General features: G+C 50.3%; 1 protein-coding gene across 2 annotated transcripts; it reads left to right on the forward strand.

Annotated features, from left to right (window-relative positions):
* The first annotated feature begins 391 nt into the window (after positions 1-391).
* On the forward strand, positions 392-10,424 carry LOC309378685 (acrosin-like). Of its 2 annotated transcripts, none has more exons than XM_081927234.1 (5): positions 392-517; positions 2,265-2,482; positions 5,069-5,340; positions 7,154-7,302; positions 9,340-10,424. In XM_081927234.1, the coding sequence occupies exons 2-5, from the start codon at positions 2,349-2,351 to the stop codon at positions 10,009-10,011; spliced, it is 1,227 nt and encodes a 408-aa protein (XP_081783360.1). In that variant the 5' UTR covers positions 392-517; positions 2,265-2,348; the 3' UTR covers positions 10,012-10,424. The 2 variants fall into 2 exon arrangements, with proteins under 2 accessions (XP_081783360.1, XP_081783359.1); XM_081927233.1 differs by having other exon boundaries at positions 398-517; positions 2,265-2,468.
* The last annotated feature ends 14,012 nt before the right edge of the window (positions 10,425-24,436 follow it).

Here is a 24,436-nt window from a genome sequence, read left to right on the forward strand (position 1 = left end):
CTCTCACTGCCTCCATTTCTTCCCCTTCTATTTTGCCAGGAGGTGATGGGACCAGTGGCCATGATCTTCGTTTTTTTGATGTTGAGCTTCAGACCATATTTTGCGCTCTCCTCTTTCACCCTCATTAAAAGGTTCTTCAACACAAAAAACAGCAACCATTTGTTGTTGACAAAGGACAGCTGGACATATCAAGGGCCCCATGACCTTCAGGAGCTTAGGGCCTCATCAAACCTAAATCCGGCCCTGGGCATATGGGAACCTTGGGCCCGGACTCTTGGGCACCATGCATTCCAGGGAGGAAAGAGAAAACCCAGAACGTCATTCTACCATGTGTGATGTCATATTGGCTGCAAGCTGATTGGCCAGACCCCAAAAGGACAGTTTGTGATGTCGCGAGCAATGGGAATCACTGGTGGAACCCGTCATGCGCTGCGCCATGTAGGATGTTGTGGCTGCTTCTCCCCATTTTGGCTCTTTCCGCATTGTGGTCCACGCATGCAGAGGATGAGACCTGCACGTAAGTGACACCAGAATCGGGGAGAGGGTGAGGAGGACCTGTCCGTCCATCGCAGTCAGCCCCAGTGATGTTCTGGAGCCTCCATGGCAGTCCGCTAGTGAACAAATAACGCCTTTTCCGGGTGCACAACAGAGAGTCAGTGTGGTGTAGATGTTAGAGGGCTGCACTATCATCTGGGGGATCAGGGTTCATATACCCCAGGGGTCAGCAAACTTTTTCAGCAGGGGGCCGCCGGTCCACTGTCCCTCAGACCTTGTGGGGGGCCGGACTATATCTTTTGGGGGGGAAGAAAGAATGAATTCCTAAGCCCCACAAATAACTCAGAGATGCATTTTAAGTAAAAGCACACATTCTACTCATGTAAAAACATGCTGATTCCCGGACCATCCGCGGGCCGGATTGAGAAGCCGATTGGGCTGGATCCAGCCCCTGGGGCTTAGTTTGCCTACCCATGATATACCCCCTACTTGGCCATTGAGCTCACTGGGTCATCTTGCGCCACAGACTGTCTCTCAGCCAAACCTACCTCACAGGGTTGTTGTGAGGGGGAAAGGGTGAGGGGAAGAGCTATATATACACTAACTTGAGCCCCTTGGAGAACAGGTGGGAAATAAATGCAAAAACCCTTTTAATCTGTCCTGGTGACCTGACTATTTTCCTGCTGATGGTAGATGCTTCCCATTTGAGCTGGCTGCCCTCTTGATCTGCTCTTGTTTTCAAAACTATTTCTGTGTTTTGAAATTGCATGCATTTGGCTTCATTATTGGATTATTATTATTTCTTTAAAAAACCAATGTTGTTAGTTACTGCTGTGGGTACCCGAGGGGCAGAGAGACAGGGTGGAAATTTGCATAAGCATAAATTAGAATGTAGTTATCCTCAGAATATGCAGTTATTTTAATTGCATTTTTATGCATGAACATTCAAAATGCATTTACAGTTTTGATATCCCGAAGATGCTTTCTATTTATAACCTCAGTGAGAAAGCTTTAAATAATTCAGAATCACATTTCTGTTCCATATAATTAGTAAAAGGACACTAGAGTCTCTCAGATTGCTCTTGTTGGTACCATTTTGCCTACGCGGAATGGCAAGATACCATCTTTTTGCTGCAAGATTAAAGAAAGGACTTCTTCACGCAGTGCATAGTTAAACTATGGAACCCCCTGCCACAGGAGAGGCAGCAATGGCTTTAAAAGAGGATTAGACAATTTGTGGAGGAGAAGAAGGCTATTGATGGCTACTAGCCAGGATGGCAATGTTTCTGAGTCTTCTTCTTCTTTGGCAATCCCTCGTGGCCAAGTAAGATTGTCTTCCATAAACACAGTTTTAACGATGAGTCCATAAGTGACGTGGGTGGCGCTGTGGTCTAAACTTCTCCAAGTCTAACAGGGTCCCTGTCATGTGGGGCTGCAGTTCTGATGTAGCCAGTGTCGTGTAGTGGTTAAGAGCGGTGGACTCGTAATCTGGGGAACCGGGTTCGCGTCTCCGCTCCTCCACATGCAGCTGCTGGGTGACCTTGGGGCAGTCACACTTCTCTGAAGTCTCTCAGCCCCACTCACCTCACAGAGTGTTTGTTGTGGGGGAGGAAGGGAAATGGGAATGTTAGCTGCTTTGAGACTCCTTCATCCACTGGAATGGAGCTCATGAGCCACGATGCCTGCGCAGCCTCACCTGCCTCCTCCCACCTGCACCTAAAAACCGCTCCTTCCTTGTCTGTCTCCCTGATCTGCTCTCTTCTTCGCAGGAGGGTGTGTGGAAGCCGCCCGCTGGCTATGAGCCACGGCAACTCGCTGAGGATCGTGGGCGGCTCCAACGTTTTGCCAGGGACATGGCCGTGGGTCGTCAGCTTCCAGTTCCCGACGAGCCAGGGGCCCAAGCACTTCTGCGCAGGCTCCCTCATCAACGCCCAGTGGGTCCTTTCCTCCGCTCACTGCTTTATGATACAAAAGTAAGCAAAGCCAGGTAGACAAACCGCCCCATTTCGACTTTACTCAGCTTCTCCCCATGCCCACATCAGTCGGAATGAAAATTCACAAGCGTTTTCTGTATGAAGGTTCATCTAATGTTCCGATCTCTAGGGATATGCCGTATTTTTCACTCCATAAGACTCACTTTTTTCTCCTAAAATGTAAGGGGAAATGTCTGTGTGTCTTATGGAGTGAATGCGTGGTCTCTGAAGCCGAATTGCCTGGGGGCAAAAAGCAGATTGTGCTTTTTTTTTTTTAGAAAGAGGGAAGGGGGTGTCAAAACGAAGCTGCTGAGCAGCTGATTGGCAAGTGATCAGGAGGGTGATAAAGGACGCTAGCGATAAAGGAGGCTGCCTGGGAGGGGGGAGGTAAAAGCCCATGGATCCTCTGGATTTTTGCACTGGGTCACCCCAAATTCACCATCAGATCACATAGCATGTCCATGGCTACAGCCTGCACCAAAAAAATAATGCACCCACTGTTTCGTGGGGCCGCAACGGCGCAAAAACGTGGTTACAAAGCACGGATCCACATGGATCCTCAGGATTTTTGCATTGGGTCACCCCAAATTCACTGTCAAATCACATGTCTGTGGCCACAGCATGAACCACAAAAATCATACATCCACTGTTTCGTTCAGAATATTTTTTGTGTGTGTTTTCCTCCTCTAAAAACTAGGTGCGTCTTATGGAGTGAAATACGGTACATATCTTGGCAAGGAATTTCCCCGTACACATTATTTGGCCCTCCCCCCACTTTCGCTTCATGTTCCTTGGACTCTTACTCCATCATGCTTGGTGCTGCTGACCCCAGGGCTACTTTCTGAACACACCATTCTTTCCACCATTCTTTCCACTGTGCTACACACACACACACACACACACACACAACCACACACCAGAAATTTCCCCAAAACATTCAGCCCCTTGGGTGAGTCCTGAGATGCTCTTCAAAGTTCTGTCCTGAGCCTGGTGCTGAGGGTGAGTTCCCGCCCCCCCCCCAGTGGAAATAATGACAAATGACACAATTATTATGGTTAATGGCCTAAATAAGGCAACAACCTCATTGGATACAGGTGATGAGCGGTATTGGCTTAGGTATTGGTCCTAACCGACTATATCCGACTTCAGCCCATCCGCTTAAAGTCCAGGAAGGGTTAACCACCAGTAGGGGGAGTCCTGCTGATGCACATCAACTAGGAACTCCCCTGGAGTCAATGCTGGGGGCATGCCTTAGGCCCTCACCTCCCTAGGTTTCGGACAGGGCCACTCCCCCCGGTATCCTTTATCGGACTACCCTACAATATGTGGGGCAGGTGATAGCACTACCTCCCCTTTTCCATCTACAGAACAATACCAATGCCTAACCGCCAATACCAAGAAAATTGTGATGATTTGCTACGAGGTAGGCAAAAACCAAGTGGCTGGTGCCAATTTGCCAAGTGGGGAAATTCCTACCAGGCCCCTCAAGGGCAACCAACCAAGGTCCATAGCAAGGTCAAAGAATGAAAACCTCATAGGGTGGGAGGGTGGGAAACAGGAACAGCTGGCAGGCGGCAAAGAGGGGGATCCCCGGCCGCATCCTGGTTTAAATAGGGCAGGCCACGCCCCCTGAGCCAGCCGATTGGCTGGCCAGGTGATGACGCGGCTGGGAATCCCCCCCAATTGCGCAGCAACTTGTTTCCAGCCACTGCGCGCATGTCCGGGCCATGTCGCCTGCAACCCCACCTCCTTCGTAGGGCGGAAGTGGCTTTGCCTAGCCCCATTCATTCATAAATGACTTGGATGAAGGAATTGAAGGAATGCTAATCAGATTTGCACATGACACCAAACTGGGAGGGGCAGCTAATACCACAGAATCAGGATTCAGGATAACTTTAACAAAATGAATTTCAACTGTGCCTTGGCAGACGCACAAATATAGAATGGGGGAACACTGGGCTTGCCAACAGTATAGTTGGAAAGCTTCTAGGTGTCTTAGTAGACCACAATAGTGTGATGTAGACTTCCGCAGAAGTCTAGTGTCCAGTCCCCACCTGGAATCCTGTGTCCAGTTCTGTGCACCACAATTTAAGAAGGATGTTGACAGGCTGGCAGGTGTGCAGAGGAGGACAACCAAGGTGATCAAGGGTCTGGAAACTAAGCCTGATGAGGAACGGTTGAAGGCTCTGGGTATGTTTAGCCTGGAGAAGAGGAGACTGAGAGGTGATAGGATAGTCGTATTCCAATATCTGAAGGGCTGCCACATGAAAAACGGAGCAAGCTTTTTTTCTGCTGCTCTGGAGGACTTGAGTCAATGTTTTCAAATTGGAAGAAAGGAGAGTCCAACTAGACGTCAGGAAAAAACTTCCTGATGGTAAGAGCTGTTTGACAGCGGAAAAGACTTTCTCAGAAAGTGATGGACTCTCCTTCCTTGAAGGTTTTTAAGTAGAAGTTAGACGGCCAACAGTCAGGGATACTTTAGCTGTGACTTCTGTATTGCAGAGGGCTATCCTAGATGACCCCTGACGTCCCTTCCAGTTCTACAGTTCTGTGATTCTCTGAAATCTCATTCTAAGTCTTCCCTCCCCCCCGCCCCCCAGGTTTGTAAAAGTTGAGTATTTGAAGGTGCACATTGGCGTCACGCAGCGTTCCAACCCCGGCCCCGATGCCCAGGTCCGCTCCATCAAGAGAATCGTGGACCACGAACACTTCCGCCACGAGGGGTATCTCAACGACATCACCCTGATTGAGATGGACAAGCCGGTGGTCTGCAACGACTACATCCAGCCTGCCTGTTTGCCGGACGAAAACCTGGAGGTGGATTCCCTGACCCATTGCTACACCTGTGGTTGGGGCATCACGCAGATAAAGTGTGAGGACCACCCCCTTCCCCTCCCCACAAAGAGACGTGGTTTGCAGGGGCCTCTCGTGGTCCATTCTCCATCACCCTGGCAGCCTCAGGTCTTGAGGTAGGGCTGGGAGTCAGCCAGCCTCTTGCGATCAGGATGCGTCCCTGCTGGGAGTTTCAGAAGCGAAGGGGAGGGAAGGAAGAGGGATTGAATTGTTGCTTTGGAGACTCTTAAGGACCTTAGGTTGAGCACAGGAATTGGGGGAGGGGCAAATGGCATAACAGAGGGCAGCACTTTTGCAGAAATTGGAGGGACAAGTCCAAATGTGGGGGAACCTGCAGTCCCCCAAATGTTGTTGGACTACAATCCCCATCAGCCTTGGACATTGGTTGGGGCTGATGGGGCCCCAAAACATCTGGAAGTCCATGCACACACACACACACTTGTACTAGTCTCTTAGTCAATTGATTGTTGCTTTTTAAATAATAATAATAATAATAATAATAATAATAATAATAATAATAATAATAGAAATAATAAGGTAAAGGGACCCCTGACCATTAGGTCCAGTCGTGACCGACTCTGGGGCTGCAGCGCTCATCTCGCTTTATTGGCCGAGGGAGCTGGCGTACAACTTCTGGGTCATGTGGCCAGCAGGACTAAGCCACTTCTGGCGAACCAGAGCAGCGCACTGAAACGCCGTTTACCTTCCCGCCTATTTATCTACTTGCACTTTGACGTGCTTTCAAACTGCTAGGTTGGCAGGAGCAGGGACCGAGAAATGGGAGCTCACCCCGTTGTAGGGATTTGAACCACCGACCTTCTGATCGGCAAGTCTTAGGCTCTGTGGTTTAACCCACAGCGCCACCCACATCCCTAATAATAATAATAATAATAATAATAATAATAATAATAATAATAATAATATATTTATACCCCGCTCATCTAGCTGGGTTTCAGCAAAAGGTTAATACATTAAAACATCAGTCATTAAAAACTTCCCTAAACAGGGCTTCCTTCAGATGTCTTCTAAACGTCAGGTAGTTGTTAAATTCTTTGACATCTAATGGGAGGGCGTTCCAGAAGGGCAGGCGCCACTACTGAGAAAGCCCTCTGCCTGGTTTCCTGTAACTTCACTTCTCACAGTGAGGAAACTGCCAGAAGGCCCTCGGAGCTGGACCAGCTGCCCTGGACAAATGCATGAAGCTGCCTTGTCTGTTGGCCCAACCAGCCCAGCATCCTCTATCCTGATATGCAGCAGCTGTGCAGCATCTCTTCCACAGATGCCTCCCATCAGCTGCAACAGCCTTTTCCCCAAAAAGCTAAGAGTTCTGTCATGGCATCTTCGAAAGGAAGGACCAGAACTCAGCAGCTGAGTGCATTCATCCCATGTAGAAGAGATCAGATGCCTGGATTTCTGGTCCAATGCTCAAGCAAACTAAACTATAAGCCTTTCCCAACCTGATTTTGGATAGCAGCCCCTTTCTACCTGGCTATTTGAGAGATATTGTGGTCCTGAGCCATTTAAGGCTTTATAGGTGAAAACCAGCACTTTGAGTTGGGCCCGGAAGCTAATTGGCAGCCAGTGCAGTTGGGTCAGCGCTTATGTTGATATCACGAGGTATCTCTTGAGTAGGTGCAGCAGGGTGACTTTCTCTCATTGAGGAGAGAAACCCTCAGCCCATCTCCTTACACCCAAGATTTTGGGACCGAGGCTCTCACCAGGTCAGGTGCTGTCAGTTCTTGATGAGCTTTGCCCAGAAGACCTCTTGCGTTAGAAATTAAGCTCCAGCAGGCAGGTACCAGCTGGGCCTTCTCCCTGCTTTCTGCCCACAGGGCGTGCCCCGTACGCTGACATCATGCAGGAGGCCAGGGTGACCATAATGCCCTCCGACATCTGCAACAGCAGCAAGTGGTATGATGGACAGATCATACAGGAGAACATCTGCGTCATATCTGAGGAAGCAAAGGTGGACCGATGTAAGGTAGGTGCGAGCTAAAGCCCAGCGTCCTCATTCCCCTTCATGGTGGTTCTGGTCTTCCGAGGTCCACCCTGGCCTTCTAAACTGAGGTGTCCTGTTACAAGCCAAGACCTGCTGGGGAGGTCCAGTGGAGGCCAGCGGGAGTGTGAGGAAGAAGCTTGCTGTAGAGCAGAGAGTATTTAGACTGCACACTGAGCAACCAGGATCAGGAGCTAACGGAGGTTTCTAGTTTGGTGCTCTTGGTGTTCAGGGATCTAAGGAGGAACTTGCAAGCTCAGAGCAGGCTCCCTGTTGCCGAAGCTAAGCCCAGGCATGTGGGAAACTGGGAGGAGCCACTCAACAGGGGGAGGAGCCTAAGGTGTGCCCCCCTATGCTCCCATTAAAGGTCCTTTGCTCAAGGGGTCTGTTGGTGCCTGGCTAACAGATTCCTTCAGAGTAGGGAGTTGGTTTTGGGCTCCAACATGGATCTGCTAGTGCAAAGAGTAATCTTCAATGTTGGGGACTCTCTTCAAAGGAGGCTGGATGTCCACCTGTCATGATCCTTTAGCTGTGATTGCTGCATCACAGGTGGTTGGACTAGATGACCCTCGGAACCCCTTCCAGGTGTACAATCTTACGATTCTGCAAGCCCACCTGATTCATTTCCTTCCTGTCAGTGGCAAAATTGTGGCTGGCTGTGCGTTGTCCCGTGTAAGAGTGTTGTTGGGCAAATCCCATTGAAAGCGTAGGCCATTGGATGTGCATTGCAGCTGCGGTTCCTGAAAGCAAGGATCTCCTTGCAGGGCTGGTGCATCCCATTTTGCCACCTGAGGCAGAATGGGAAGGTGCTGCCACGCCAGGCCTCCCCTCCAGAAGCCCCTTTTAACTGGGTTGTGCAAGGGCGCTCACAGAGCGGAGGCACTGGCAGTGGATTCCAGCCATGGGAAACTAGCCCTTCCCTGGCTCCTCAGGGGTTGTGAATGGCTGAGTCTCCTTGCCCAGGGCTGGCCCATCCATGAGGCAGGCTGCCTCAGCTGGCAGAATCCACAGGAACCGCCGCCACCAGATAAGGGAAGAGAAGCAGCAATGGTAGCTTCTAGGGTCTGGCAATATCTCAGGAGACTAGGAACTTTGCCCTTGCTTGCTCAGGTCTCAGGAAGGTCAAGGGAAGCCTCCATGTGATCTCATGAGGCTATCGGGTGATCTGGTGGGGTCCTTGTGTGATGCCGCCAGAACCTGGAACCTTTTAAGCTTAAAAATTAATATGCAAAAGTATAAAAGGCGCAAGGAGATAGGATAATATTATATTAAGGATCGAATAACAAATAAAGTGAGTAACACAAAAATAACAAAAATAATAGTAAAGAAGATCGCGCACAGGGGTGGAGGGAAGTACTGGGTTGTGGAGGAGGGAGGTGAAGGCATTACCGTATTTTTCGCTCTATAAGTTGCAATTTTTCCCTCCTAAAAAGTAAGGGGAAATGTATGTGCGTCTTATGGAGCGAATACAGGCCGCGCAGCTATCGCTGAAGCCAGAACAGCAAGAGGAATCGTTGCTTTCGCTGCGCAGTGATCCCTCTTGCTGTTCTGGCTTCAGGGATTTAGAATATTTTTTTTCTTGTTTTCCTCCTCTGAAAACTGGGTGCGTCTTATGGTTGGGTGCGGCTTATAGAGCGAACTATATGGTAATTGATATAGGCCTTAAGAAATTTAAATTTCCATAAAGATTCTATAAGGAAAGCAGAAAGCAGCAAGAAATATCAAGTAAAGGTATTGGAAAGGAGATCAGTGTAAATGAAAACATGAGACTTACGGTTTTGCTATATATGATTTTTATTTTGGAGTTGTCTGTTGTAAAGAATGTATATTATGTGAATAATAATAATAAAAAGAACCTGCATCCTACAGCCAGGTAACCCCAGCAAGCAAGGCTTTGGTGGGGATGTCAAGGGGGTGGGAATGGACACACAGTGTGGCACGACCCCTCTTTGCCCCGGTGGCAAAAAGAGACGGGCCGCCTCTGCTCTTGCTCCTCACGCCGCTTCCCTCTTCCCGCTCCAGGGCGATGGGGGCAGCCCCCTCATGTGCAGGCCAGCGAGATCTGAGCGCTTCTGGGTCGTGGGTCTCAACAGCTGGGGCAGAGGCTGCACGGTCGGGAAGGTCCCGGGCGTCTTCACCGCCACCCAGCACTTCTACTACTGGATCCAGAGAATACTGAAGAACCCTCCTGCCTCTGCTCTTGTCCCGCCATTCAAGCCAACACCGCCCCCGACCAAGCCCCCCAGCACCGCCTCCACCCTCTTTTCACCCCCAGCCTGGGCAACGGCACCCAATTTAAAGAGACCCACTCATATGTTGGTGAACGGCAAGTATTACGGGTACGGGGGCAAGGCCCGGCCAACTTACTCGTTTGAACGCCCCGGTTATGTTGCGACCACGACCTCACGGCCTCGTAGCACGTGGGGCTGGTACACGGGCCCCAAGAGGACTTTCCCCCCCTATAAGTTCACTTTCCCCCCCTATAAGCCGACAACTCCCTGGTATCTCACCAGCACAAAGTTCCTGGGCTGGAATGTGCGGCCCAGCATTATTTACAGGCTGCCCAAGAGGAAGCCGCCCACCACGGTGAAACCAACGACCCAATGGCAGTACCAGCCCTGGACCACCATGGCGCGACCACAGACCCCGTGGCAGTACACGCGCCGGACCAGGCCCAGTAACTGGGGCAAATAGGCCTTCAACCACAAACACAGACCAGAGGTCTTGGCCACAGGTTCAAAGCACAGCTATGGGCCTGACCCTGATCCCATCCGTTGCCATGCTGCTGTTACTCAGAGAGATTGCAGCCGGGCTCCGGCACGAATCGATCCTCAGTTTGCCCTTTTGCAACCGTCTTGGGAAGCAAAAGATGGCAGGATGATTCTGGATGATGGCGACTCTGTCTGAGCTCATGTCAGAGCCAGCCTGAGAATGAATTCCCACCCGAGGAACCAGACAAGATCCTCAAAGTATCTGGAAGCTCCTCGACTCACGGCACATTATTGGTGAGAAGACCCTCTTCCTTCTTTGGGTGGGTCCAGCCCATTCTCGCCTGTGGGAACTTCTTGTACAAGCACATTAAAAATAAAAGTGGTGCCAGACTTCTACTGAGGTTGTCCTGGTCATTTCTCTCCAGGCAGTGCATAGTGGGAAGGCAGGGGTAGGTAGAAAAGGGACTTATGCCATGTGAGGTCTTCTTCCATCCATCAAACCCAGGAGTGAGGGACCCTTTGCAGCTCAAGGGCCACACTTCCCTCTGAGCCCCTCCCCAGGGGCCATATGCCAGCAGTGGGTGGGGCTAAGGCAAAAGTGGGCGGGACAGCAAAATAAGTCCTGCCCTCTGCTGTTCCAGAGGGTCAGACTCAAACCAATGGGTTCAAATGACAAGAAAGGAGATGACGACTAAACATTGGGAAGAGTTTTCTGGCGGCAAGAGCTGTTTGGCAGTGGAATGGACTCCCTTAGAAGGTGGCGGGCTCCAACCCTTCATTGGCACTTTCTAGGCATTGTTTACCCCCTGTGATTTTAGCCGTCTCTATTTTATCTGTAAGCTGCCTTGAGTTCCTGACTTGGAAAAAGGAGGGACATGAATAAATATAATCATAATATCTACTCACTTTTAATGAGCCACTGGAAGGTCACTTTGGATGGAGGAACACACAGACGGTTTCTTTCCCCTGACACAACTCCATTTTTAACAATAACAATAATAGTTTTATTATTTATACCTCACCCATCTCGCTGGGTTGCCCCAGCCAATCCGTTTTTTTGATGGGATAAAATTCAACTCTTCGTTCCATCTCCTTATTGCTTACAAATATACAGTATTTTTATATTCACCCATTTACTGCTCCTTGTTTCTGCTCTGCTAGTCGTTTTTTTGGTACCACCATCATCGTTTATTGATTGATTGCATTTACCATACTTTTCTGTGTATAAGATTAGGCTAAAAAGTGCAGGTCGTATTGTACATGGATAGTACATAGGGTGGACGTTTGATTGGTTGCTGCCATTGGTTGCTGTCAGCGGCTATTGGGCTTGTTATTGGTTGCTGCACCAAGGGCTGGTGTTGATTGGCTGACTCTGTGGCAATTGGGTGGGCGATTGGCAGCTTCTGCCAGTGAGGGGACAGATGAGAGGCTGATTTTCTTTTTTAAAAAATAATATTTTTATTGATTTTCCAACACATATTAAGCACAATACAGTACACTATACGAAGACAAACATACACATAAACACACACAGATATAATTTCACAACCTTCTTTTCATAAATATTACTTCTCCGACTTCCCCATACCCCTCCTTTCTGCATCCCTATTTCCAAATTTCTTTCAGCAAATCCTCACTTAATTTATCATTTACAGCTGTAATCCTCTTTTTTTCTTAACCTCGACATTTTAGCACTCATTAATTTTATAATCATTCTTAAGATAAACTTTAAACTTCTTCCAATCTTCCTCCACCGTCTCTTTTCCTTGGTCACGGATTCTGGCAGTCATCTCGGCCAGTCCCATGTAGTCAATCACCTTTGTCTGCCATTCTTCCAGTGTGGGTAGTTCTTGAGTCTTCCAGTACTTTGCTATAAGTACCCTTGCTGCTGTAGTAGCATACATAAAAAAAGTCCTATCTCTCTTTGACACCAATTGGCCGCCCATGCCCAGGAGAAAAGCCTCTGGTTTCTTATGAAAGGTACATTTAAGTACCTTCTTCATTTCATTATAGATCGTTTCCCAGAAGGCCTTAATCCTCGGGCATGTCCACCAGAGGTGATAGAAAGTACCTTCAGTTTCATTACATTTCCAACATTTGTTATTGGGCAAGTGATAAATTTTTGCAAGCTTGACTGGGGTCATGTACCACCTGTAAATCATTTTCATGATATTCTCTCTTAAGGCATTACATGCTGTAAACTTTATACCGGTGGTCCATAACTGTTCCCAGTCAGCAAACATAATATTATGACCAATGTCTTGTGCCCACTTGATCATAGCTGATTTAACCATTTCATCCTGCGTTTTCCATTTCAACAGCAAGTTATACATTCTTGACAAATTCTTAGTATTGGGATTGAGAGGCTGATTTTGTGCCGCATGCGGGTGAGCAATTTTTGGCAATCCCCCCCCCCAAAAGCAACAACAAATCTGAGCCATCTCTCCCCATTTTCTTAAATTTGAGTCCCCCAAAATAGGGGACGTCTTATACACGGGGGCAACTTATACACGGAAAAGTATGGTATTTCCTGCCCTTCCTCAGCAAGGAGCACAGGGCAACATTCCCCTTTGGGCTAGGCTCTGGGTTATTTTACCTGATTCAGAGTAAGCAGCAGATGACACTATGGTGTGGCAGAGCCAACTCACTCCTGGTTGCCTGAGTTGCTGCTAAATACCAGGACAGAGGACAGGTACAAGGAGGGAGCAAGTTCAGCATGGTGCAAACACGCTGGCAGAGCTGTCCCTTGGCTCCTGCCCCCTGCATTGCACCATGCTGGCCTTGTCCCCGCTCCATTCTGACATGCCTCAGCAATGCAGGCGATCAAAGGGCAAGTCATCTCTGCCCCTCCATTCATGACAACCGGCTCCTGTCTTAACACTTTCCCTCTCGCTGTTCTCTTTTCCTGGGAATTCCTCTTCCTGACCCAACTCAGGATGGGGGCAGAAATTTAATACAGTTTGCATTTAAAAGTGAACCTGGCCTATTTGCACCCCACCCCCCCCGAAACAAAGCACAAACAGATACCTAGCTGCACTTCGAAATTGGCACTTCTCTGAATTTTGCAGTGCAGGTTTCCAGTCAATGTACGTGCATGAAAAATGCACATCCTGGAGCCAAGCATACACAGAAAATGTGTGCCTTGGTGAAAATAACATGCAAGTGTTGGATTACATGCTTTGCAAAGACGTGTACATTAGGCAAAATTTCACACAAACTTAGGAGAAATTCACAGAGATGAATTTTCACAAGGACTTTAAGAAATAAAAGAATCTCAAACTGATGTACAAAATGTGAAGAATGGAAGGCTGGGGAAATGAGGAAGAAAGAGAAACGAAAATGGATAAATCTGCCTGCACCTTCTCCCAACATGCCTCTCACACCTTGTCACAGCCAGATGGGCGGGGTATAAATAATCATCATAATCATTATCGTCATCAATAATAATAATAATCACCATCATCATCACCATCTTCATCGGTTTCCTTTGTCTCAGGACACCCCTTCCCCTTCCTTTATTTCTAAGGCTAATGGTTGTTGGAATTTGGTGCAGTAGACCTGCAACTTATGTGTAATTTACTTAAGCAATTTCAACTTTGCACAGACAGGAGACAAATAAATAAATAAATAAATGGGGAGCTGGCGGGGGGGGGGACAGTCAGAAGGGTCTGTCTAGGATCTCATGAGATCTTGCAAAGTCCCAACAAGATCTCATGCAGCCTTCCCAGAGCCCCGGAAGGCAAGGATAGTTAAACGGGATGTGTACACGTGTGGTTCCAGGGCTCTTCCTTCTTTTGCACGATTTTACGAACCCCTGGAATAATAACCCCACGTGTAGGATGTGGGCCTGCTGTAAATATATCGCAGCGTTGCGCGGAAAGAAGAAGCCCAGTGAGGTTGAAAGGACAAAGCAAACTGGAGGTTTATTTGTTGTGGCAAACAAAGGCATTCTGAGCACAGGTTTCTCCCACGGCCAAGATGGCGGCACTAGCGCACACTGACTAACTTATGCTGACCTGGAGAAGGAAGAGGGAGGGAGGACACCAAGTCAGAAAGGAGACCACCTACTTTGCCAACAAACAGCTGCTGAAAGAGAAGGAACTGGCGAGGGAAGAACAGGTTGCCTTTCTGTCTATCCTCCCACCCAATGGTCCATCCAGGTAACTTATTGCAGCTGTTGCTTTGCTCCCAACAAAGGCCACTTCCCATTGGTGCTCCTTGAGGCTGATGGGAGTTGTAGTCCAAAACATCTGGATCAGGGAAGGCTGCTCTCTCTATATTCTATAGCCTGAGCTCACTGTGCAGGAATCAGAATCTGGTGGAGAATGGAATATACCACTTTGCATCACAGCTGGGGGGGAGAACCCTTTTTTAAAAATGCTCCTCCACATGACAAATTCAGTGCAAAACAGGCAGGGAATGAGCTGGGCTAGAAGACCACTCTTCTGATGTGAATTTATTATTATTTACATGCAGAGGATTATTTATACATGGGTGAGCATTTGAAATTGGCACTCTCTACCTCCGAAGCTCTGAAAAGAAAGATTCCCCCCTCCTGTCTCGGAATTCTAACCACTTCATTCTGCCAGGTGTGTCAAACCAATGCCTTTGGTTCTCCTGAGTGCCAGGCAATGTGTCTGACTTTATCTCTTAGGGTACCCTAGCAAGGGAAAATGCAATGGGTTATGGGGATTCTCGTATAGACTTGGAGTACCAGAACAGCGTGCTGTGTAGAGTTCTGGTCACCTCACCTGAAGAGGATATTGGAGGGTTGCTAAAGGTTTGGAAAAAGGACATCAAAACAATTGAGAGGGTGGAACGACTGCCCTATAAGGAGAGTTTTCAGTGGCTGGGGCATTGCAAGAGGCAATGCCACTACCGATCTTCAGGAGGGGGTGGAGTTGCGGGCTCACGACCCGCCCACACTCTCGCGGGGCTGAGGTCAGCCCCGCGGGAATTGCAGGGAGTTCCCAGTTACCCCGCCCACGCTCCCACGAGGCTGAGGTCAGCCTCGCGGGAATAAGGGATTCCCCAGTCACACCCCCGCGCGCCAGCCAATCGGCTGGCGGCCGGGGCGGGCCCTCCAGAGGCCACATAAGGTCGGGGCAGACCCCGGCTCGCCCCTTTTCCCCCTGGCTGCGAGCGCGATCAAAACAATTTGATTGACATCAAAACAATTGAGAGGGTGGAACGACTGCCCTATAAGGAGAGTTTTCAGTGGCTGGGGCATTGCAAGAGGCAATGTGTTAAAGGTTTGTACAGAGAAAGCAGATGCAGAAAAAGTTATTCTGTCTCATAACACTAGAGGTTGTGGGCATCTAATGATGCTGAAAGTGGGAAGATTCAGGATGCATAAAAGAGAGTCCTTCTGCACACAGGTAAAAAGGTAAAGGTAAAGGACCCCTGGATGGTTATGTCCAATCAAAGGCGACTCTGGGGTTGTGGTGCTCATCTCACTTTCAGGTTGAGGGAGCCGGCGTTTGTCCACAGACAGCTTTCCAACTCATGTGGCCAGCAGTACTAAACTGCTTCTGGCACAACGGAACACCGTGACGGAAACCAGAGCACACAAAAATGCTGTTTACCTTCCTGCCGCAGCAGTACCTATTTATCTACTTGTACTGGCATGCTTTCGAACTGCTAGGTAGGCAGGAGCTGGGACAGGGCAACGGGAGCTCGCTCCATTGCAGGGATTCGAACCGCCAACCTCCACAACTGTAGGCAACAATTTTCTGAATACCAACTGCTGGAAACTGCAGGGACAGAGTGTTCTTGCGCTCCAATCCTGCTTGCCGGTTTCCCACCATGGCACCTGGTTGACCACTGCAAGAACAGAGTGCTGGACTAGACGGGGCTCCTTCGGCTGATCCAGGAGGTTCTTCCGGTGTTCTTATGCAAAGAAGGTCAGGCGCAGAATACACTTCCTGCTGTGCCTGCAGCCAGGGTTGCTTGGAGACACATCTCCCAAGGCTGGCAGCCCAGACCATGGGTGATGCTTTGAGGACCATTCCACCCTTGGGCTTGGGGGACCTGGCCCAGATGCTTCTATTAATGTTGCCAATGCATTCCAGATCAAAAAAGAACATCCGTTCCGTGTGATGTCATACTGGCTCCCTGCTGATTGGATGCGGCTTGGTGAAGTGCATTTGTGAGGTCAAGAGCGGTGGGAGAATGCGGTGATAGGAGTAGCATCTGGAGCCAAGAGGAGGATGAGATGGCTGCTCCTGCTACTCCAGATCCTTGCCACTGTCTGGCCCAGCCGTGCCATAGTTGATACTTGCGAGTAAGTGACGGGAACAGACAAGAGTCCAGCAGGAAGCTTAATGCTTCTTCACTTGTTGTTGTTGTTGTTGTTTAGTCGTTTAGTCATGTCCGACTCTTCGTGACCCCCTGGACCAGAGCACGCCAGGCCCTCCTGTCTTCCACTGCCTCCTGCAGTTTGGTCAAACTCATGCTGGTTGCCTTGAGAACACTGTCCCACCATCTCGTCCTCTGTCGTCCCCTTCTCCTTGTGCCCTCCATCTTTCCCAGTATCAGGGTCTTTTCCAGGGAGTCTTCTATTCTCATGATGTGGCCAAAGTCTTGGAGCCTCAGCTTCAGGATCTGTCCTTCCAGTGAGCCCTCAGGGCTGATTTCCTTCAGAATGGATCGGTTTGATCTTCTTGCGGTCCATGGGACTCTCAAGAGTCTCCTGCAGCACCATAATTCAAAAGCATCAATTCTTCGGCGATCAACACTAAGCTTCTTCATTTAGTGCCTAGTTAAACAATGGAACTCTCTCCCACAGGAGGCAGAGAGGGCCACCAACTTGGGTGGCTTTCACATTCATGGAAGAGAGGACTATTCATGGCTATTAGGAAGGCTCTGCTCTGTCTCATATGCTGGAGGAAGCAATGCTTCTGAATACTACTTGCTGGGAACTGCAGGTGTGGAGAGGGCTCCATGTGTCTGGGTCCTGCTTTCTGGATCCCCTTTGGGGTATCCTGTCCACTGTGAGGACAAGATGCTGGACTAGATGAGCCACTGGCCTGATCCAGCAGGCTCTCTTTATTTTGTTATGGAAAGGAGGACCCTTTTCTTCAGATCTCTACACTGAGTATCCCATGGGACAAATGTTACAGAGGTGATCTCAAGTCAGTAGACATGGCCATGGCTGCAGAATTAGTGTTGTGTGAATATGTGTGTTCAGGGCAACAGAAGGATGTCCTGCGAAGGGGAAAGACACACGTGTAGATCTTAATAATAATAATAATAATTTATTTATATCCCGCCCTCCCCAGCAAAGCTGGGCTCAGAGCGGCTAACAACAGTAAAGTAATACAGAATTCTAAAATCAATTCATTCTAAAATCAGTTCAAATCAAATCAATGGCAACTGTTGGGCTAGAGCTCTGTGAGGATTGCCAAAGGAGGGGGGTCAGGCTGTACCTTGGCCAAAGGCCTGGCAGAACAGCTCTGTCTTGCAGGCCCTGCGGAAAGATGTCAAGTCCCGCAGGGCCCTAGTCTCTTGTGACAGAGCGTTCCACCAGATCGGGGACACGGCCGAAAAGGCCCTGGCTCTGGTTGAGACCAGCCTAACCTCCCTGTGGACGGGACCTCCAAGATGTTTTTGTTTGAAGACTGTAAGGTCCTCCGTGGGACAGGAGAGGCGGTCCTGTAAATATGAGGGTCCTAGGCCATATAGGGCTTTAAAGGTTGAAACCAGCACCTTAAACCTGATCCTGTACTCCACCAGGAGCCAGTGCAGCTGGTATAGCACCGGGTGAATGTGATCCCGCAGTGATGACCCCGTAAGGAGTCTCGCGCGGCATTCTACACCCGCTGGAGTTTCTGCGTCAGTCTCAAGGGCAGCCCCATGTAGAGTACATCCCCACCTTGAGGATGGATGTAGAAGGGTGAGCAGCAACGAAGTTCAAGACCTGCATGGACCCAAAGGTTCATGGATAAAGGAAGAACAGTATCTAAGGATGGTAGGAAGCAATTTAGGCGGGAACATGGGCCATGCCATTTCCTGCAGTGAAAACATTAGCTGGCACCAGGCAAGATGTGTGTTGCATTTATTCATCTTTGATCCAATGAGCTCTAGGTGGTCACATGGTTCCCCATCATGGTCCTTATTTAATCCCCACAACAGCCCTGTAGGTTAGGCTGAGTGAGTGTCTGACCCCCAAGGTCACCACCACCAGTGAGCTTCATGGCTGAGAGGGCTAAGACCCTCCCTGCCCGCAGACTGTCTTGCCAGAGTGGCGCATGCTCTAGTTATCTCTTGCTTGGACTACTGCAATGTGCTCTATGTGGGGCTACCTTTGAAGGTGACCTGGTAATTGCAATTAATCCAGAATGCAGCAGCTAGACTGGGGACTGGGAGCAGCCGCCGAGACCACATAACACTGGTCCTGAGAGATCTGCATTGGCTCCCAGTACGTTTCTGAGCACAATTCAAAGTGTTGGTGACCTTGAAAGCCCTAAATGGCCTTGGTCCAGTATATCTGAAGGGGTGTCTCCACCCCCATCTGTGGAACGCCCTCCCTTCAGATGTGAAGGAAATAAGCAGCTATCCTATCTTTAAAAGACATCTGAAGGCAGACCTGTTTAGGGACGTTTTTAATATTTAATGCTGTATTGTTTTTAACACTCGATTGGGAACCACCCAGAGTGGCTGGGGAAACTCAGCCAGATTGGCAGGGTATAAATAATAAATTATTATTATTATTATTTGAACCCTGCTCTTGCCCCAATCTGATGCTCTAACCATTGCACCACACTGCATCTCGATGTGCAGAACGGACCACTTGGCGCAAGGAAGCACTGACCACCACCTCTCTTTCCAGAGTCTGCGGAAGGCGCCCCTTGGTGCCAGGCCATGGTGGTGGCACAGGGCGGACTACGGGTGGGGCTGACGCCCTGCCGGGGGCCTGGCCCTGGATCGTCAGCTTGCAGCTGCCAACGTTGACGGGGCACAAGCACACCTGCGGAGGCGCCCTCATCACTGCCCGGTGGGTCCTCACAGCCGCCCACTGCTTTGGAAGCAAAAAGTAAGCAGGAGCCAAAGTGGTTGGGGGTGGACGAGGCGAAGGAAGATGCCCCCCCCTGACTGGCCATATGCCCTGACCACTGGGAACCAGGCCATCTAGGGAGCAATGGGGAAAACAGGGGGGCAGGTCCCTAAGGAACAAAAAACACAAAGCCACAGGGGATACAATAGAAATACAGTGATACCTTGGTTCTTGAACGTAATCCATTCTGGAAGACTGTTTGGCTTCTGAAAGTTTGAAAACCGAGGCATGGCTTCCCATTGGTTGCAAGAGCTCCTTGGACTCAGCAGAAGCCACATCACACATTCGGGTTCCATAAAATGTTCAAAAACAGAAGCATTTACTTCTGGGTTTTCGGTGTTCGGCTTCCAAAACATTCGATAATGGATGCTTTCGGGAACTGAGGTACCACTGTATATATAATAGTATATGTAATTGTGACTTCTGAAATGAAGGTTGGATTAGGATGACCCTACACTACAATTCTACGATTCTATGATTCTACGATTAATAAGTATACCTGCATACAATTTAGTATTACAAAATATCCAAGCTGTGTCCACTGAATATCAAACGAGTAAGATCTCCATGCCTAAAAGTCTGGTTACAAAGGAATGCCTTTCTGCCTGGTGCCTGAATATATGTAATGATGGTTCCAGGCGAGCCTCCTTGGGGGGTGCATTGCACAAAAGGGGAGCCACCACTGAAATGGCCCTAATATCCTGTTGCCGCCCTCTGGACTTCCTGGGTTCAGGTCAGTTCGTAAGGGGAGAGGCAGTTCTTGGGGTACTGAAGTCCTGAGCTGTGCTCGGCTTCACAGCTTCTTCTGCTCTCCAGGAGCCTTCCACACTGGCGCGCAGTGATCGGCGCTTCGAAGCTCTCCGTCCTCGGCTCGGAGGTCCACGTGCGCTACATCAAGCAAGTGGTGGTGCACGAAGCCTACCAGCCGACCACGCAGGTCAACGACGTGGCACTGATGGAGCTGGACCAGCCCGTCATCTGCAGCGACTACATCCAGCCGGCCTGCATGCCCGACAGCACCGTCAGTGTGGCCGCTCTGTCTTTCTGCTACATCAGTGGCTGGGGACTCAGCAAAGCAAAAGGTGAGGCCAAGGCGGCCTCTCTGCCGCACCCGAGTAGACAAAGCAGGTGGGGAAAGGCAGCTGTGAGGTTCCTCTGGGGATCTTAGCTGGCCCCCTTTTACAGCAGGGATAAGGAACTATTTGAGCTTGGGAGCCGCATGCCCTTCTGGGCAACTCTCCACGTTTTATTGTAATTTATATTCTGTGTTAGCTGCCCTGAGCACGGCCCTGGCCAGGGAGGGCGGGGTATAAATAAAAATTTACAATTATGATGGTGTTGATGATGATTATATCTGGTTGCCTCTGTTCAACGCCCCCAAAGTGGCAGTCCAGGCGATGTTGCTCCTCAAGGATCCTGGGGTGGGGGCACTTCCTTTCCTCTGTGGGGCTTTGGTTGTAGCTGAAGTTCCAGCATCAAGCTGTCTAGGAACAGGTCTGGGGGGGACACGCACCACAGACTAAAGAGTTGCTCTTCCCCTGCCAACAGGGGTGGAGGCATCAGACATGATGCAGGAGGCAAAGGTCAATCGCTTTTCCACCCAGACATGCAACAGCAGCAGCTGGTACAACGGGACCGTAAGAGAGAACAGCCTCTGCGCAGGGTACGAACAAGGAGGCACCGACAGCTGCCAGGTAAGGTGCCAAAGACTCAGAAATATCCTCGGCAGCTTCAGATATGTGGAACTGGGTGTCAGATTCGAGGATGCAGGAAACAGCCTTGTTCTGAGGATATAGGGGCCCAACTCCATTGGCTCACATCATCATTTGGGGTCATCAGCCCAGAGGCGTGGTGTGCACATTTCTGAGGGGGCATCCCCACGACAGGGTGGCCACAGATGTGGGGAGGCAAGCCAAGCTGCACCCAGGCTGGGTCCTCGGGCGCTGGGATGGTGCCTCCTTCTCCCCTTGGCTGGCGCATGCCCTGCCCATGGGACAACTGAGAGGGAGGGAGGGAGAAGGCACTGCCACCCCCCCAGGAGAGGTGAGAGGCACCACCTGGATGGGAAGGGAGAGGCAAGCAGGAGAAGGGCAGCCGTGTTCTCCGGGGCTCCAGTATGGTGTGGCAGCAGGCAGGCTGGTCCAGTGGGCAGGTGGATGGAGGCAGAGGGCGAGGAGTCTGTTGAAGGCGGGCTGCGTTCACCCTCAGCATGGGCCCTGCACGCCCCCAGCCGATCAGGCGGAGCAGCCCACACCTAGCCACTGCATCACACACACACCATCTTGTGTGAAAGTGGCAAAGCACAAGTGATAAGATCCGAGCCAGTGGTGGTGTAATGGTCAGAGTGCCAGACTAGGACACAGGAGACCAGGGTTCGAATCCTGAGTCAGCCATGGAAAATATATCTGTGCCTTATGTTTCTATTTAGTGACCACTCCTCTGTTGAGATATCTAAAGGGTTTGGGGAGCCCCCAATACACTTTAGTTTGCCCGTTACAAAAATCACAGTCACTTTGGCCACAGGCAGGCTGAGATGAGGCCTCCAGAGAGCTGAGCATTGACCAATGTGGCACTCGCTCCCCACCCACCACCAACAAGGCGGGACACCCATTTTACACCCCTCACTCACCCATGGGAGACAGTTAGCATCTCTTCACCCCGTGCAGCCCTTCAGCTGCCCAGCGCTTCTGGAAAGCCCACAACGCCCCAGTGGCCACCCCTTTCTTCCCTCCTTTTGAGACAAATGCAATTGGTTGCTCACCCCCCCCACTTCTTCTGCGTTTCTTGTCGCTTCAGGGAGACAGTGGGAGCCCCCTCATGTGCAAGGAAGAGGCAGCTCAGCCGTTTTGGGTGATTGGAGTCACCAGCTGGGGCCAAGGCTGTGGCAAAGCACACCGGCCGGGAGTCTACACTGCCACACAGCCCTTGTATGCCTGGGTGAAAGGGTGGGCAGGGCCCATGCCTCAGCCCCCACCCACCCCAGAGCCTGCCCCTTCGGCACCCCGGAAGCTGAAGACACCTCACGTCACTATCTATTTCCATCCTCCGACAAACCCTTTCCATTGGTCTGAGACCAGCAGCAAGCCCACAGCCTCATCGCAGCCGAAGCCACAAGAGGAGACCACATCCACAAGCACATCTCAACCCACACCCACGCCCGAAACCAAGCCTGAAACCACATCCCAACCCACGTCTGAAACCAAGCCTGAAACCACATCCCAACCCACGTCTGAAACCACATCCCAACCCACGCCCGAAAACAAGCCTGAAACCACAACTCAAACCAAACCCACGTCTGAAACCAAGCCTGAAACCACATCCCAACCCACGTCTGAAACCAAGCCTGAAACCACATCCCAACCCACGTCTGAAACCAAGCCTGAAACCACAACTCAACTCAAACCCATGGCCGAAACCAGGCCTGAAACCACATCTCACCCCAAACCCACACCAGAAACCAAGCCTGAAACCACATCTCAACCCAAACCCATGCCAGAAACCAAGCCTGAAACCACAACTCACCCCAAACCCACGCCCGAAACCAAGCCTGAAACCACATCTCAACCCACACCAGAAACCAAGCCTGGAACCACAACTCACCCCAAACCCACGCCCGAAACCAAGCCTGAAACCACATCTCAACCCACGCCCGAAACCAAGCCTGAAACCACATCTCAACCCAAACCCAAACCCAGAACTCCAACCAAGCCCACAATCACAATTCATTTCAGGCCTGCAACTCAAACCAAGCCTGAAACCCAATCTCATCCCAAACCCACGTCAACACCTCCAACCAAGCCCACAATCACAATTCTGTTGAGGCCTGCAACCCCAACCCAAACCAAGCCTGAAACCCAATCTCAACCCAAACCTATGTCAACACCTCCAACCAAGCCCACAATCACAATTCATTTGAGGCCTGCAACCCCACCCAAACTAAGACCCCCACTTCCACCGCAGGCAAAGCCAGAACACATACCTCAACCTGAGCCAGAGACCCCTCCTCTGCCAATGCCCAAAGTCCCACCTCAGGCTAAGATACCAACCACACCTGAACCAAATATCACAGCCTCACCCCAAAGGAAGCCAGAAACCACAACTCAACCACAGATCACACCTCCAACAGACCCAGAAATCATACCTCAGCCAAAGCCCACATCCCCTCCTCAAACAGATCCAGATGGCATACCTGCATCTCAGCCACCTCCCAACCCCCCAACTCCACCTCAACCTGAGAACAGCACTACACTGGAAGTGAAGCCCCCGTCCCGACCTCAAACTGTGTCCAACACCTCACTTGAACCCAATAATGAAACTCAACCTGAGATGGAGCTAGATGTATCACCTGAGCATGAGCATGAACATGAGCATAAGCCTGGAGGACCAAATGTGTATGAGTATGAACATCAACATGAGCAAGAACGCGAGCATGAGCATGAACATGAGCATGAATATGAGCATGAACATGGGACAGGAGAGCCTTATGCATATGAATACGAGCATGAGTATGAGGCTGGAGGGCCACTTGAGCATGAAACCCCACTGGAACCCACGACGGAAGTGCCATCGGAACCTGTGACAGAAGCCCCATCAACATCCACAACAGAAGCGACATCGAAACCCACAACAGAAGTCCCATCAAAACCCACAACCGAAGCTCCATCAACACCCACAGAAGCCCCATCAAAACCCACAACCGAAGCCCCATCAACACCCACAGAAGTCCCATCAAAACCCACAACCGAAGCTCCATCAACACCCACAGAAGTGCCATCAAAACCCACAACCGAAGCTCCATTAACACCCACAGAAGCCCCATCAAAACCCACAACTGAAGCTCCATCAACACCCACAGAAGTCCCATCAAAACCCACAACCGAAGCTCCATTAACACCCACAGAAGCCCCATCAAAACCCACAACCGAAGCCCCATCAACACCCACAGAAGTCCCATCAAAACCCACGATGGAAGCCCCATCAACACCCACAGAAGTCCCATCAAAACCCACAACTGAAGCTCCATCAACACCCACAGAAGTCCCAACAAAACCCACAACCGAAGCCCCATCAACACCCACAGAAGCCCCATCAAAACCCACGATGGAAGCCCCATCAACACCCACAGAAGTCCCATCAAAACCCACAACTGAAGCCCCATCAACACCCACAGAAGCCCCATCAAAACCCACGACCGAAGCCCCATCAACACCCACAGAAGTCCCAACAAAACCCACAACCGAAGCCCCATCAACACCCACAGAAGCCCCATCAAAACCCACGACCGAAGCCCCATCAACACCCACAGAAGTCCCAACAAAACCCACAACCGAAGCCCCATCAACACCCACAGAAG

This window comes from Podarcis melisellensis (assembly GCF_964234715.1).
Source record: "Podarcis melisellensis genome assembly, chromosome: 10".
NCBI lineage: Eukaryota > Metazoa > Chordata > Lepidosauria > Squamata > Lacertidae > Podarcis > Podarcis melisellensis.

What these genes read in the sequence shown, in the direction of transcription:
- LOC309378685 (XM_081927233.1), top strand. Translation starts at nt 444, where the DNA reads ATGTTGTGGCTGCTTCTCCCCATTTTGGCTCTTTCCGCATTGTGGTCC. An exon ending in GCAGAGGATGAGACCTGCAC is followed by an intron (nt 518 to 2,264) that starts GTAAGTGACACC and finishes TCTTCTTCGCAG; the next exon opens with GAGGGTGTGTGGAAGCCGCC. An exon ending in CAAAGGTGGACCGATGTAAG is followed by an intron (nt 7,303 to 9,339) that starts GTAGGTGCGAGC and finishes TTCCCGCTCCAG; the next exon opens with GGCGATGGGGGCAGCCCCCT.